The sequence below is a fragment of the Xyrauchen texanus genome, chromosome 16, assembly GCF_025860055.1.
Source record: "Xyrauchen texanus isolate HMW12.3.18 chromosome 16, RBS_HiC_50CHRs, whole genome shotgun sequence".
Lineage (NCBI taxonomy): Eukaryota > Metazoa > Chordata > Actinopteri > Cypriniformes > Catostomidae > Xyrauchen > Xyrauchen texanus.
The window spans coordinates 36,532,138-36,546,488 of record NC_068291.1 but is presented as its reverse complement, the minus strand read 5'-3'; the positions used below and the strand labels follow the sequence as shown (position 1 = coordinate 36,546,488).

The 14,351-nt window shown below is 35.6% G+C and overlaps 1 protein-coding gene across 16 annotated transcripts in view; it reads right to left on the bottom strand.

Moving 5' to 3' along the window:
• The window catches only part of LOC127657017 (titin-like), a 54,482-nt gene extending 40,521 nt beyond the window's left edge, over positions 1 to 13,961 (bottom strand). For 15 of the 16 annotated variants that reach the window (XM_052145632.1, XM_052145635.1, XM_052145640.1 and 12 more), the window contains exons 1-14: positions 13,696 to 13,961; positions 11,100 to 11,303; positions 10,884 to 10,988; positions 10,110 to 10,193; positions 9,883 to 9,978; positions 9,549 to 9,668; positions 9,310 to 9,417; positions 8,977 to 9,096; positions 8,055 to 8,174; positions 7,838 to 7,957; positions 7,713 to 7,742; positions 7,433 to 7,459; positions 2,540 to 2,605; positions 2,061 to 2,228 (exon numbers count right to left, since the gene is read on the bottom strand). In XM_052145632.1, the coding sequence (XP_052001592.1) occupies positions 2,061 to 2,228; positions 2,540 to 2,605; positions 7,433 to 7,459; positions 7,713 to 7,742; positions 7,838 to 7,957; positions 8,055 to 8,174; positions 8,977 to 9,096; positions 9,310 to 9,417; positions 9,549 to 9,668; positions 9,883 to 9,978; positions 10,110 to 10,193; positions 10,884 to 10,988; positions 11,100 to 11,303; positions 13,696 to 13,714 (1,387 nt within the window). In that variant the 5' untranslated portion in view covers positions 13,715 to 13,961. The remainder of the gene's footprint in view (positions 1 to 2,060; positions 2,229 to 2,539; positions 2,606 to 7,432; positions 7,460 to 7,712; positions 7,743 to 7,837; positions 7,958 to 8,054; positions 8,175 to 8,976; positions 9,097 to 9,309; positions 9,418 to 9,548; positions 9,669 to 9,882; positions 9,979 to 10,109; positions 10,194 to 10,883; positions 10,989 to 11,099; positions 11,304 to 13,695) is intronic. The other variant, XM_052145646.1, reaches the window with a different exon arrangement.
• Between the last annotated feature and the right edge of the window lie 390 nt (positions 13,962 to 14,351).

Below are 14,351 nucleotides of genomic sequence, written 5' to 3'. Positions count from 1 at the left end.
TGTAAAATCTAATTACAGTTTCTATTTTGTAAAAGTTGTGTGCAATTCAAGGAACTGTGTCTCTACAAACCAGCTTTCTGAACCTCCTGAGTATTCTTTTTAGAATGATTTTTTTTTAGTGTTAATGAGTTATTTTGGGTGGTTTAATGGTTTTTCTTCTGGAAAATATAAAAAAATATTTAATTTAGATTATAACATGAACCATAAGGATCGACACACACTGGGTCACTTTAGGTACATACACCTACTTATTCATGCGATTATCTAATCAGCCAATCGGCAGCGGTGTATCAACCATCAGAATGGGGGAAAATGTGATCTCAGTGATTTAGGCAGTGACATGATTGTTGGTGCCAGACAGGCTTGTTTGAATATTTCTGTAACTGCTGATCTCCTGGGATTTTCACACACAATAGTCTCTAGAGTGTATAGAGTGATGCAAAAAAACAAAAAACTACCAGTTGGCAGCAGTTCTGTGGACGAAAGCGCCTTATTGATGAGAGAGATCAACAGAGAATGGCCAGACTGGTTCGAGCTGACATAAAGGCTACAGTAACTCAGATAACCACTCTGAACAATTGTAGTGAGCAGAGTAGCATCTCAGAATGCACAACACGTCGAACCTTGAGGCAGATGCGCTACAACAGCAGAAGACCACGTTTGGTTTCACTTCTGTCAGCCAAGAACAGAAAACTGATTGGGCCTACCATTTGTATACCTCAGCAGCAATTCAGATTTGTCAGACCAGGCGATGTTTTTCCAATTGTCTGCTATCCAGTTTTGGTGAGCCTGTGCCCACTGCAGCCTCAGTTTCCTGTTCTAAGCTGTCAGTAGTGGTACCCAGAAGAGTCTTCTGCTGCAGTAGCCCATCCGCAAGTTTGGCATGTTGTACATTCAGAAATGCTTTTCTGCATATAACTGTTGTAATATGTATATTTGGGTTACCGTCACCTTCCTGTCAGCTTGGACCAGTCTGGCCATTCTCCTCTGTCCTCTGTCATTAACAAGCCATTTTCGCCCACAGAACTGCTGCTCGCTGGATGTTTTTTGTTTTTTGCATTCTCTTTACACTGTAGAGTCTGTTGCAAGTGAAAATCCCAGGAGATCAGCAGTTACAGAAATACTTGAATTTGCCCGTCTGTCTAATTTTCATTCTGATGGTTGATGTGAACATTAACTGAAGCTTCTGACCCATATCTGCATGCTTTTAAGCATTACACTGCTGCCACATGATTGGCTGATTAGATAATTGCATGAATAAGTATGTATATGTACAGGTGTACCTAATAAAGTGGCTGGTGAGTGTATTTCTACCTGGTCTGACCTATAAAATTACTTTTATGTCTGTAACCTAATGTACGCATGCTGATTCAGTCATGTTTAAATAATATTACTTTGACAGTTTTGTAGGTTACGTAACAAAAACATTTCTTACAGTGCAGCAACATTAACTTAAGCACATTAAGCATTTTCAGTATTTATTTGTTAGATGCAGCAATAAAAAGCAAAGAACTAAATACTGTAACATTTTCAACATCTTGACTATGATGTCAAGCAACACAATCATGTTTATAATCATGAAAAAAGCTGCATAGTGTAATATTTTAAAAGGGTTAGAGTGAAATTTCGGTCCCTTTGTAAGATATTTTCACATATTACAAAAAGATATCATAATGAATGATGCATGAACAATAATGTTTTAGGTTGCCACCTCACATAAACGTTCAGACAATTTTATTCTAATGAGGAAGCAGAGCTTTCTTTATCTAATGTAGGCATCTGGTGTTAGTACATCACATACAGTATTTTTAGAGAGGGTTCTCTGGTGTGCTTTTCTAGCACACATTTGTATATACAAGTAGATCTCTTGAATCTCATCTATATAAACAGCAACTGAATTCTGTAGTCACTGACAATAACAGAGGAGTGCACATAGACCCCCCTTGAGTTATAAATGTGTATGAAGAGTTGTCTGGATGTTGAATCTAAATGTAGAGCTTTTTGAATATGAGTAAAATGATAGTGAAAATATTTTGTTGCATTCAGTTTGCCAGCCTTACCTGTTGGTTCTGGAGTCTTGTACTTTTTGGCATTCTCTTCTCTTTTAACCTTTTCTATCACCTTTTCATCAGGTTTAGCTTTTTCTTTTTTCTTTGCTTTTTCTACTGTTATATTTATTTTTTGCAGTGTTATTTCCTCTTCTCTTCCGGCCTTCTTACCTCTCATGTCTGTAGAAACAGATAAGATCATTTCTTTCAGTCCTATAATTTTCCTGCTCTCTTTTTAAGGCCAAGTCCACACAAACACGTAGCACATTATTTTCACTATGTTTACAACTATCATCCACACAGGAACGGCACTGAAAATGGAGACTTTTGAAAGTGGTAAAAACATACTTTGTAAAATGATGAAATTGAGTTTTCAAACTTAAACGGATCAATGTGGATATAGCCATATAGCTAATAATCCAGTTTTTCATTCTGCACAAGCACTGAATTCTGCTGTGTACAAGCATTTAAGAAAACAAAAAACAATTCACCTTGAATGATTTTGTAAATCCCCTCTCTAGCTTTTTTCTCTTTGGCATCTTTCACTTGTTCAAGAACTGAAATTCATGAGTACAGTTAATGTTAAATGAGAGAGAGAGTTACATGTTTTAACATCCACATTATTAATGTAAAAGGAGAATCGGTGCATGAATTAGTGCACTATAAGTGTGTTAAATTAAATGTATTTGTAAAAAGCGAAAAGCTTTTTAATCAGCCATGTTATATAGCATTAGAGAGTAAAGCCATTCAAATGAAATAGATATACTCACGGAGAATTTCTCATTTAGATAAGAGACAGTTAAAGCATCTGTTGTGCATTATCTCTTGTGTATAAAAAGACTAGAAATCCCACAAAAGTAAAATTAAGACTGAATAATCAAGGCACTGAAATTCCTCACAAATTACTGCAAAAATCTTGTAGTAATTTGTGTAGTTTTGCATTCTTCTGTATGTTGATTTGAGAAAAGTAAAGCTATTCCACATACATTGAATAACTTTTTCACGAAGAAAAAAAAAGAAAAAGACTGCCACATTGTCCCACATAGTTACTATAAAAAGAGACAACATTGGACAAATTGCTATAAATCACTCAATGCATTTCTCCAGCACCAATGCTCTTTGGAAAATCATCCAGAGTGTTTTGTCCCTCTTTCAAGGCTCTTTCCAAAACCCATGTGAAGTAGAAGCAACACTGAATGAATCTTCATCCATCAAGTTGTTCGTCCACATCCAGTTTGTAAGAAGAGCTAACGTATTGTTCATCAGAATGTAAGCAAGAATATCACAGAAGTAAGAGCGCAGTTGTACATTGCCACATTTCAGACAATATTGCCACCTATTACAGTAATATAGGATTTTAATGTTGCTAGCCATATTATAGTCATATTGTTGGAATACAATGTAGCAAACACAGACAAGCGGAGTGATACAAACCGTGACAGTGCTGTTGTACAAAATATTAGCACTTTTGGAATGCTTGTCTAATCAAATTATTTGACCGGAACTCACTGTTGTACAACAGGTGCTTTTAATGAATTATCAAAAATTCCTAAAAAAGAATGCTAATGGGCTATTTGTTAAATAATGCTACAGCAGGTTTAGGAGTAGTTCTCCCAAAAATTTAAATTCTCTCATAAATTGTTCTCCCTGCCCTGTAGGTGGCGATATGCACGGAAAATGCAAATCGGCAAAAACCAAAGAAGAAGAACACTTAGGATTGAAGAGTGCTTAGGAGGGCTTTGAAAGTGAAGATTAATGGGAAAAAAGTGCATAAATATTGATTGTTTTTCTCACAACTATCATTTCACTTCTGCAGACATGTATTTACCTCTGGAGTCTTATGGATTGCTTTTATGCGCCTTTATATGCTTTTTGAGCTTCAAAGTATTTGACTCTGTTGACTTGCATATGGACCAAAAGAGCTGAGATATGTTTCTAAAAATCTTCGTTTGTGTTCAGCAGAAGAAATAATTCATGAGAGAATTTTCATTTTTGGGTTAGCTATTCCTTTAATGAATTTGTTTTATTGTTTATTGTTTGAGTACCGTTATTATTGGGAATCATAAGGGGAATGGGAAAGTGTCTTTTCAAAAAGTTAGTTGTTAGGCTACTCTTGGACATTTAGAACCATTATTTATTTTCATATATTAATGAATGTATTATTATTTTTAAATGAATACATAAACAATAATAATGAACAAACCTACTTTAGTAATTAACCTTTCCCCTGTAAGTGAATTCTAATTAGTTAACAAGGTCATCTTACTAAGGTAGCCTATGTGAGGTTGCCATCTGCCAACTGAACAATTGCTTTTGCTATATGTAAATAATTCAGAATTATTCTCTACCTCTGCCATATTCTTCATGAAGATCCTCATGTGCTTCTTGGTCATCTGTTTCAATGGAATGACTCTCCTCTTGAGCTGCTTTGGCTGATGATCTTTGCTCACTAAGGCCTTTTTTGATGGCATCTCTCTTTTTGTCATTGTTGTTGTTATTTTCATCATCTCCATCTTTGATGTCACGTTTGACAGTAAGCAAGATGAGGTCCTCCTCTTTTACCTTTTCTTCTTCTTCATCATCATCAGAAGCTGCAACAGTGGCTCTTAAAAGATCATGATCAGTTTCTTCAATGTCCTTTTTTACAATAACATCCTCCTCATCTTCATCTTTATTTTCCTCTACCTCCATGTCCTTTATGCTCTTTTCAGTGTCACTAATTGCCATATCTTCTTCTTCTTTGTCACATTTACCTTGTTCATCCTTGCCTTCTGCTTGATCATGATCAACACGTTCTGCTACTTCCACCATTTCCTCCACATGGAAGGGAGCAGCTTCATCTAATTCAGTTGTGCATTGTTCTACTTTGTCTTTTAATGCAATTCTGACTATTTCAGCTTTTTCTTCATCATTGTCATCTGTTACAACTTCTTTCTCATTGGTGACAACAGGTATATCTTCACCTTCACCTTGGTCATCAGAGGTCCTTTCAGTTATTTCTTTCTTTGTAATATCAGCTCTTTCAATTGCTGCTTCTTCATCTGTGACATCAAAAGTATCTTCAGCTGTTTTAGAAGTTTCTTCCTCCTTATCATCTGAGGTATCTTCAACATCAGAAGCAATTTCATTTGTTTTGCCCTCTATAATTTCAGCAGTATCTGCATCTGTGTTATCAGAGATAACAGAAGGTTCCTCATTGTTTGTGACATCTGAGGTATCTTCAGCTGTTTCAGTAGTTTCTCCCACCTCTGTAACATCAGACATATCTTCATCCGAGGTATCTTCAGCTGTTTCAGTAGTTTCTCCCACCTCTGTAACATCAGACATATCTTCATCCGAGGTATCTTCAGCTGTTTCAGTAGTTTCTGCCACCTCTGTAACATCAGACATATCTTCATCCAAGGTATCTTCAGCTGTTTCAGTAGTTTCTCCCACCTCTGTAACATCAGACATATCTTTATCCAAGGTATCTTCAACTGATTCAGTAGTTTCTGCCACCTTTGTAACATCAGACATATCTTCATCCGAGGTATCTTCAGCTGTTTCAGTAGTTTCTCCCACCTCTATAACATCAGACATATCTTCATCTGAGGTATCTTCTACTGATTCAGTAGTTTCTCCCTCCTCTGAAACATCAGACATATCTTCATCCAAGGTATCTTCAGCTGTTTCAGTAGTTTCTCCCACCTCTATAACATCAGACATATCTTCATCTGAGGTATCTTCTACTGATTCAGTAGTTTCTCCCTCCTCTGAAACATCAGACATATCTTCATCCAAGGTATCTTCAGCTGTTTCAGTAGTTTCTCCCACCTCTATAACATCAGACATATCTTCATCTGAGGTATCTTCTACTGATTCAGTAGTTTCTCCCTCCTCTGAAACATCAGACATATCTTCATCCAAGGTATCTTCAGCTGTTTCAGTAGTTTCTCCCACCTCTATAACATCAGACATATCTTCATCTGAGGTATCTTCTACTGATTCAGTAGTTTCTCCCTCCTCTGAAACATCCACGGTATCTTCAACATCCTCCTTTTCTATCATATCGAAGGTATCTTCAGATGTTTCAACCCTTCTTTTCTCTGTAACATCCAAGACATCCTCAACTGCTTCAGTTGTGTCTTCATCAGCTTCCTCATGGAACTTGGTTGTGTCCACCTCAATATAGTCCATCTCAACTGTCTCTTTAACTTCTTTTATTTCCTGTTTAGTGCTGTCTGTGTCCTTCTCTGTGGATGTCACAGTGATGTCGGTAACGTCCTGTTTTTTGCCCATTATTTCTGCAACTATTTCATGAAGCTGTTTAACTTGTTACTGTCTTTTACATTAAAATATGACCAAAACACAACTCATTTATCAGTTTACGTCTTGTACAAATAGGGTAAACAGATTGGAAACACAGTTACAGGCATTACATCACATTAAAGACCTTAGCAGTATGCACATGTTGCACTTTAGAAAGGTTTTAAACTGTCCCACCAAAACCTGGTTCATACTGTATCTTCTAAGGTTTGTTAAGTGACATTGATTTCTCATATGGAAACATCTAAACTGCAGCCACTTCAGATAAAAGTTAGCTACATTAACATAAAGCGTAACTGAGATCAAATTTAAGTTCCTCAACCTAAGTTTAAAATCAGTCACAGGTCACAATATTCTTACAACATGTGCTATAGCTGTGCTAAGAAATCCTATGTGCTGTGTGTTTGTGAATATGAACTACAAAAATCAGAGAAGGTTAGACTTTCGTACTACACTGCAAAGAGGGAATGGATATCAAACACAGCAAGATGTGCACTTGAAAAATCTTTTTATTTTTTGTATATGTAAATATGCACTCATGCAAAAAAAAAAAAAAAGAATTCAGAGAAATTATAAACGCAAGCACATAAATCAAATTTTTACATAATATGAAAAAAAGATGGGCAATACTGTGTGAGATAGAGTGAGTGAAACATTAACATTTACACTGTAGTTTTATGACAGGCACACAAATAAATTACAACATTGCAGTCTTGCAGCACTTTTTCATGCACTTTGTCACAATGATAACTTGCAATATTGCTTTGACATTCATTTATGATCTAATTGTCAGATTGAATTGAAACAAGGTGTAAGACACAACATTAAGTTCACAAAGATGAATGGATATGGGGCATTGGCAAGCCTGGAAATTTTACAGTATCATTACATTTATGATTTTGCATCAAATGTTATGTAAACAAACACCCTTTTCACATGCTCTCATACTTTTGCAAGTGCAAAACAAATGCATTTGAAACCTAATACATTAAGCTTGTTGATGCTGTTTCAGTAGTTATAACATTTGATCATGATAATTCACAGCTTATACATAAATTAAAGAATGTTCAGTCACTAACCTTTTTCCAGAGGGGGCAGAAATTCTCCTGGAGAATTTAGAAATATTAGTAAGTATTAGAATATTATAATATTTACATGTGTAAACTATATTTCGTTTCCATGGCTTATAATAAACAAAATTATTAATCATAAAAATATTAATTACAAAAATAATTACATTTATCTTGAATAATAATAATAGTAATAACAATAGCTTATACGGTTAAAATAATTACAATTATTACAATTATTATTAATAAAATATAATTAGTATCAGTGATTAAATAAACATCAACAAACCTTTTCTTCTAATCACTTGTGGCGTGTCATCTGAAATGGAGAACAAAGGGGATATTAAAAGAGATACAATTTTGTTTTCAAGACACAAACTTGCAAATACATGATGCACTTGCTATTATTAATACCTTTGTCCTCCATGGGCATATTTGAGAGATAGGCCAAAAACATGTCCCTCCTGTCAGTAAATTCTTCAACAGTGTCTGTGACGACTTTTATGGGATCAAAGCTAATGTCTGGAATACCACCTGGATATAGTAGATTCATATTATACAAGCAATGAAAATGTTTTAGGCAAAACACAATCAAATTAAATGTTGTTTCAAGCTGATGAATGAACAAAACCTTCACTTCCTGCAAACAGGTTGGATAGGTAATTAGAGACAGAGTTCTTCAGGTCTGTAGTCTCTTCCACAATATTGCCGGCCAATTCCATTGGATTAGTGCTCATCATGGGGATCAAAGCTGAATAATGGGAAAAAATATTGACATTTATTTCACCTTTGTAGTCTATAGATTTAATATATCATATATAAGCATACTATTATGTGAGACATAAATGTGGTGAAATATTTGCTAAATTATATTACGTGGTTCCTTACATGTATTGCAGCAGTTCCTAGGGCATATGTCCACTGAGTGGCGCTAAATGCGAGTTACATTTTCTCCCAAACAAATTCGGTTTTAAAGGTTAATGTTTAAAGGTTTCATCAATTATGAAATGAACAAAACCTACCTCCTTACTCTAAACCTTAAATCTAAACCTAAACGATAGTGTCTGATAAAGCTAAAGTGAGAAGAAAAACACAAATGCTGCAGCAACCACGTTATTCTGTGGTGCTTCTATGACACTTTTAGCTCAAGTGTCAAACCTTTGTCTTTTGCATCACAAGTGCAACGCTATTTCAGTTGAGCTACCGTGCAGTTTGATCACGCTCGATTACATTTGTAAATTTAGCTTGGTTATGCACTGCAAATGTTAAAACGTATAGCTTTTCAAGTAATGCACTAAAGTAAAAGTGTTTAGATGTCATAAGATCACATTGTGTGAGGAACCGGGTGAAGAGTAAGTGTTTATGAACTGATAATCTGTTGTTTTACTCATGATTTGTGTGAAAGGGAATAAAAGTCATTGTTGTATAAGCACCAAAGTGTGTATTTCAGCAGGAAAGTGCTGCGACATATACAATGAGCCATGCAAAATAATTTAGCAAAAATGTAGGTATAGTAATGTGATTCTATGAGACAGGGTTGCATTTTAAAGTACCTTTAATGCCCCCCAACATGGATGAAAAATAGATTAAAATGGCTTTGATCCAGCTTAAAATTTGCACAACTGCTTCACAGGCCATTTCTGCTGGATTAATGATCGCTACATCCAGGATGTCTAAGCAGAATGGAAAGCATTAAACCTACATGAGTGAGCCTGGGCAGCTGAAATCATATTTGACTGAAATGATCAAATATAATTAATTTATCCTTTTAGCAATAGAATCACTAACAATTTTTAAAATCCTGATTGAAATTAAAATCTTATTTGCATGTCAGCTAGTAAAACCACAATGGCCAGATATTGCAGCATGATAAGCAATGCAGGTACCTTCAAAGAGGTGGAATAAGTAACCCACAGGGTATCTAATCCATTCTGTAATGCCATCTAATACTGCACCACCAAGATTTACTGTTTCAGTGATCCCCTGTGCATCCCCTTTGTAATGACAAAACAACAGAAACTTAAAACTAAACCAAGTACTATTGTGTTTTATACTACTTATGAATGATACAGTTTATATGTCAAACTATATATGCAACAATCTGGGTTCTTTAAAGCACTGATACCTTCAGTGCCTCGCCACACTGTTGAAAGATATTGTACAATGGCCTTGATCCAGCTTAGAATTTGCACAACTGCTTCACAGACCATTTCCACTGGATTAATGATTGTTATATCCAAGATATCTAAGGAGTAAGGAAAGCATTCAAACTACATTATTGAGCCTGTGCAACTGAAATCATGATAGAAATGTTCAAGTATGACTAATTATTTCTTTTGTAGCAAGGGGATCAATAGCAATTTACAAATCCTGCTCCTGTATTAGAATATGTCCATGGTTTCTGACTGCATGTTAGCTCCCAGAACAATGGGAAATTATTTTAGCACAAATGCTGGTACCTTCAAAGAGGTGGAATAAATAGCCCACTGGGAATCTAATCCATTCGGTGATGTCATCTAATACTGCACAACCAAGTTTTACGGTTTCAGAGATCCCTGTATCATCAGTAGCAGAAAAACAAACAAACAAATACAGAATAATTTAAATAAAAACTAAATAAAAAAGTCCTATTGTGTTTTGTACTGCTGAATGATTGTTATGGCCATGACTTAATGTATTTACATACCACCGGCACTAAACAATTCTGACAAATAAGCCGCTGCTGAATGAACAGCATCCATCGGATTAAAGATCACTTCAGTGATGGTCTCTGTATTCAAAACAAAACAGCAAAGAAAATGGGACATCCACTTAAAATCATCAACAAAGCATACATTACACATAAAGGAGTAGTTCACACTAAAATGAAAATTCTGTCATCATTTACTCATCCTGTTGTTCCATACTTTCTTTTTTCTCTTGAAAACAAAATAATTTGTTAGGCAAAAAATTAGCATAAGTCATCATTCCCTTTTATTTTATGAAAAAATATCTATTGAAAGTGAATGGTGACTGAGACTTTTGGGTGAACTATCCCTTTAAAGCTTAAGTATGTACATTTTTCACTAACTTTTTCAGTGCTACTATATGTTCTTCTATCCCAGCTAAATATGTAGAGATAACTATGAGAAAGCCATTCATAGGTTAATTGTCGAAAAATGGTAAACACTGTGTTTCTGTGCCGCTGTGAAATTTTGTTTAGAGTGACCCGCTTCGACCCGCCCCAACAATGTTACTCAACCAATGGCTGGTGTTTGGGCGGGACTATCTGACTGTTTGAACAACAGCAGATGAAGGGCGTATTTGGAAATCTGTTTTGAAAATAATTTTTATTTTTGCAATTCTATTTGATGGCACTAGTGTCACAGAAATGACATAATTAAGCTTTATTTTCAAATCATTGAAACTTTTACGCCCTCTAAAAGTTTAAAGAAACTTTTGTATAACTGTAAAAGCATACCATGAGTATTAGTAAAGAAATTGTTCACATGGTTTATCCCACTGTCGATGTCTTCAATGGCCTTGTCCACTGCTAACATTGGATCGGAGGTAAAATCATGGATGCCTATTTCAAATAGAAGGGAAAAAATCAGATTGAACAATACGAAGGTGCCATATACATTGAAAACATGTTGCCGCATTGCTAATTTGAAATTATATTAAAATTAGAACTTACTTGCAAGCTGATCGTCACTCACAAAGTCAAACATGACAAAACCAGCGATTGACCATGAAACCAGAAGTGTAATGATGACTAGCCATTGAGCAGGATGATTCAAGACTACAAGAAATCCATGGCTTCTGGCTGTGAGAGAGTCTTGAGGAACTGGCCTTACTGGAGCATCTGCAGTGGTGGGACGAATAGGCTTTACTTCTGCACCTGGAGTAATGTGGTGAAATTAAAGGGATAGAATAGATCACCCAAAAATGACACTTCTGTCATTATTTACACAACTTCATGTTCGCCTAAACCCATATGATATTTTTGCATCCGTGGAACACAAAAGGAGATCTTAGGCCGTATGTTAGCCTCAGTCACCAGTCACCACTGTCTTTCATTACATCTTTTTCCCATACAATGAAAGTTAAAAATTACTGAGGCTGTCATTCTGCCTAACATCTCCTTTTGTGTTGCACTGAAGAAAAAGGTCATACTGGTTTGAAACCACATGAGGGTGAGTAAATGATGGTAGAATTTTCATTTTTCAATTAATTGTCTCTTTAAACCTATGCCAAGGTTTTATAGAAACTTTATAGAAAATCTTTAGAAGAAAAAATACTAATGTGTTCCTAGAGCTGATCAGTTTCGGATTAAGCATTTTCAAGCCATGAGCTTTTAGAATAGTTTCTGATTTATGAGTAAAAGAAGATCTGTAAATGCAAGTTGCTAACAAAACACTGACAACAATTATCACAAGGATGTGAGTTTACCTGCTGGATGAATCAGAAAGGCTTTCCTTTATGAAATTTATATTTAACCAACTTATTAGCAATTTCTGTTTCTAAAACCTTGTGGAATGCATTATGTTATAAAAGTTGACTTTCTGACATTTTTTTTTTTATCATTTTGGCAACAATGTACCACAATTAAAAATCGTCCAAAAACGTTTTTTTTTTTTTTTTTTTAAGAGCAACATGTCCTTATGTGTCGATTATCGATGTCTTTACAATGTCAGTCAAGCCTATCTCATCCTCACTGATGTCAATCGGAAGAGCTAGCTGTGCACTCTTTTTGCCCTTTTCATAAAACATTGTTGTGTTCATTATTGTCAGATAATTCATTATTGTGTTACTAATGCATAAATGCACTTATATATGGTAAATATTTCCAAATCAATGAATAAATGCAATAATATAATTTAACAAAATTGACGTTTGAGTTATGACTGTATGTCATTTATGTTGTAGAACAAAATTAAAAAGTATTTTCAAGCAATGTTAACACCAGTGTTTAATTTACTCTTAAATTGAAAAGGAAGTCTTAAACTTCTCTGATTGTCACACAGTTGGGATATGTTATCCAAAGGTTGCTAAATGGCTATAGTTAAAAAATCTGAAGTTGAAATTTTTTTTTTATTTGAAATGTACACTGTTTGGTTTGATGCAAACCCCATCTTGTTATTTGGCTTCACTCAAATTTTTACCAAAGAAATCATCACTTTAAAATACTTTCAATATGTTTATATATTTCTTTATGAATCTTTTTCTTTCTATATAAATACTGTGCTATGACCCCATGCACTGCATTTCTGCAGCTGCTCTCATACATTAACTTCCAAGACATCTGACTTCACACTGACTGCACACTTCAAACTGTACAGTATGTCCATCTTGTATCCATTTCTTTATTGCTACGTAATGTCCTGAGTTTAATAAACGGTAAACAACAGCAAAAATATCCATCAAATAAAACTCTCAATATTTCTTTAATGTTAAACGTGTCGTTAGAAACAAGACCCTGTTTGCATGTGTTCAGTTCCACATCTTTATATAGCCTTACTCAGGGGCGGGGCCAGATAGGTGGCACAGGGTGGCAGCTGCCATCCCAAAAATTAGCTTTGACACCCCACTTGCCACCCAAACTCGGACCCCGCTCACGTCCTGGAAACGTAATGGCATAACCCATCCGTCTCACACATGATCAATAACATGTCTGGCAGGGCACAGCGTTCCGCCTCAGGTCAGACAGAATCAGCCACAAGACAATACCGCACAATCCCCCCATCCCATCAGACGAACTTACTGGATGACACCTCTTACTCGACTCTTGCCACCCATTGCCACCCCTGGCTAAAAATCCTGGACACGCCCCTGGCCTAACAGCACTGAAAACTTTTCATAAAATTGCCAATGCATTATGAATAGATACAAATAAATCAAATGATAAATAGGGTTGAATACACTGTAGGTAAAGTAGGACACTCTTTCAATATTTGTCATTGGAGTTATTTTTAAAATATGATCCAAATGGCTATATCAACGTCATCCCATACTAGTTTAGGATAAACACAATGATGAACATGCCATACCATGTTCATTCAGTAGTAGTGTAAATCTCAGTATGTTATAATAAGATTATAAAATGTACTTTGTTTTACCAGATAAGAAGACATTTTGTTTCAAAACATGTTTTGATATATGACAAGCTCAGCTGCACTTTCAGTATCAGAATAAACCACAAGAGCACCTTTTGTGAGATTCAGTCATTATTCTATGAGCTCTAATGTATGTCTCTCAGTGAAATAGAGACCAGGAGTGAAAACCTGCAGTACCTTTAGTTGCCTGAGCCATTGTGTAGTTCTGCTTTTAGTTCCGATTGTCCTTTGATTTTGTTTGTTTAATCTAATTTGGATGGTTTCACCCAGTTGATGTTATATCCCACTCAGGAAATGATATTCCTCTTTGATGTCCCCATGCAATCCACAAGTGAAACCTGACAAATTCATGAGAAAAAGTGGGATGAGGGTCTTCAAAGTGCCAGATTGGTGAGCATGGCTGGGGGAGAATGGGATGTAAACAGGGGAGTTCAGGAAGGGGAGAAGGCAAATAGGTGCTGGTAATATAACTGATGTTATTGGTCCATCACATAGCATGGGCTGGGAAACGTTCTAGGGAGCTTTAAGGTAACCTTATACTTTGGAAGCCTGGTTTATTCTTAGACAGCGTAGTGTTCACCATCTGCACTCTCTATTGCCTTTTAAGGCCGTAGCGGGGCGTGATCTGTTAGGGGCCTCAACTGGAAGCAAAAGAAGAGACATGATTATGTGTTGACAGACTATAATGTCACTGTTTCTTGGTATTTTAGATATAATAGTAGTTTAATTAATTTAATACATGTACCATCAGTGACACTGCATTATTTGTGGTCAATATACTGTAGTCATTTACTCTCTGATCATCAATACAAGTGAAAAAGCTCAAATCAATC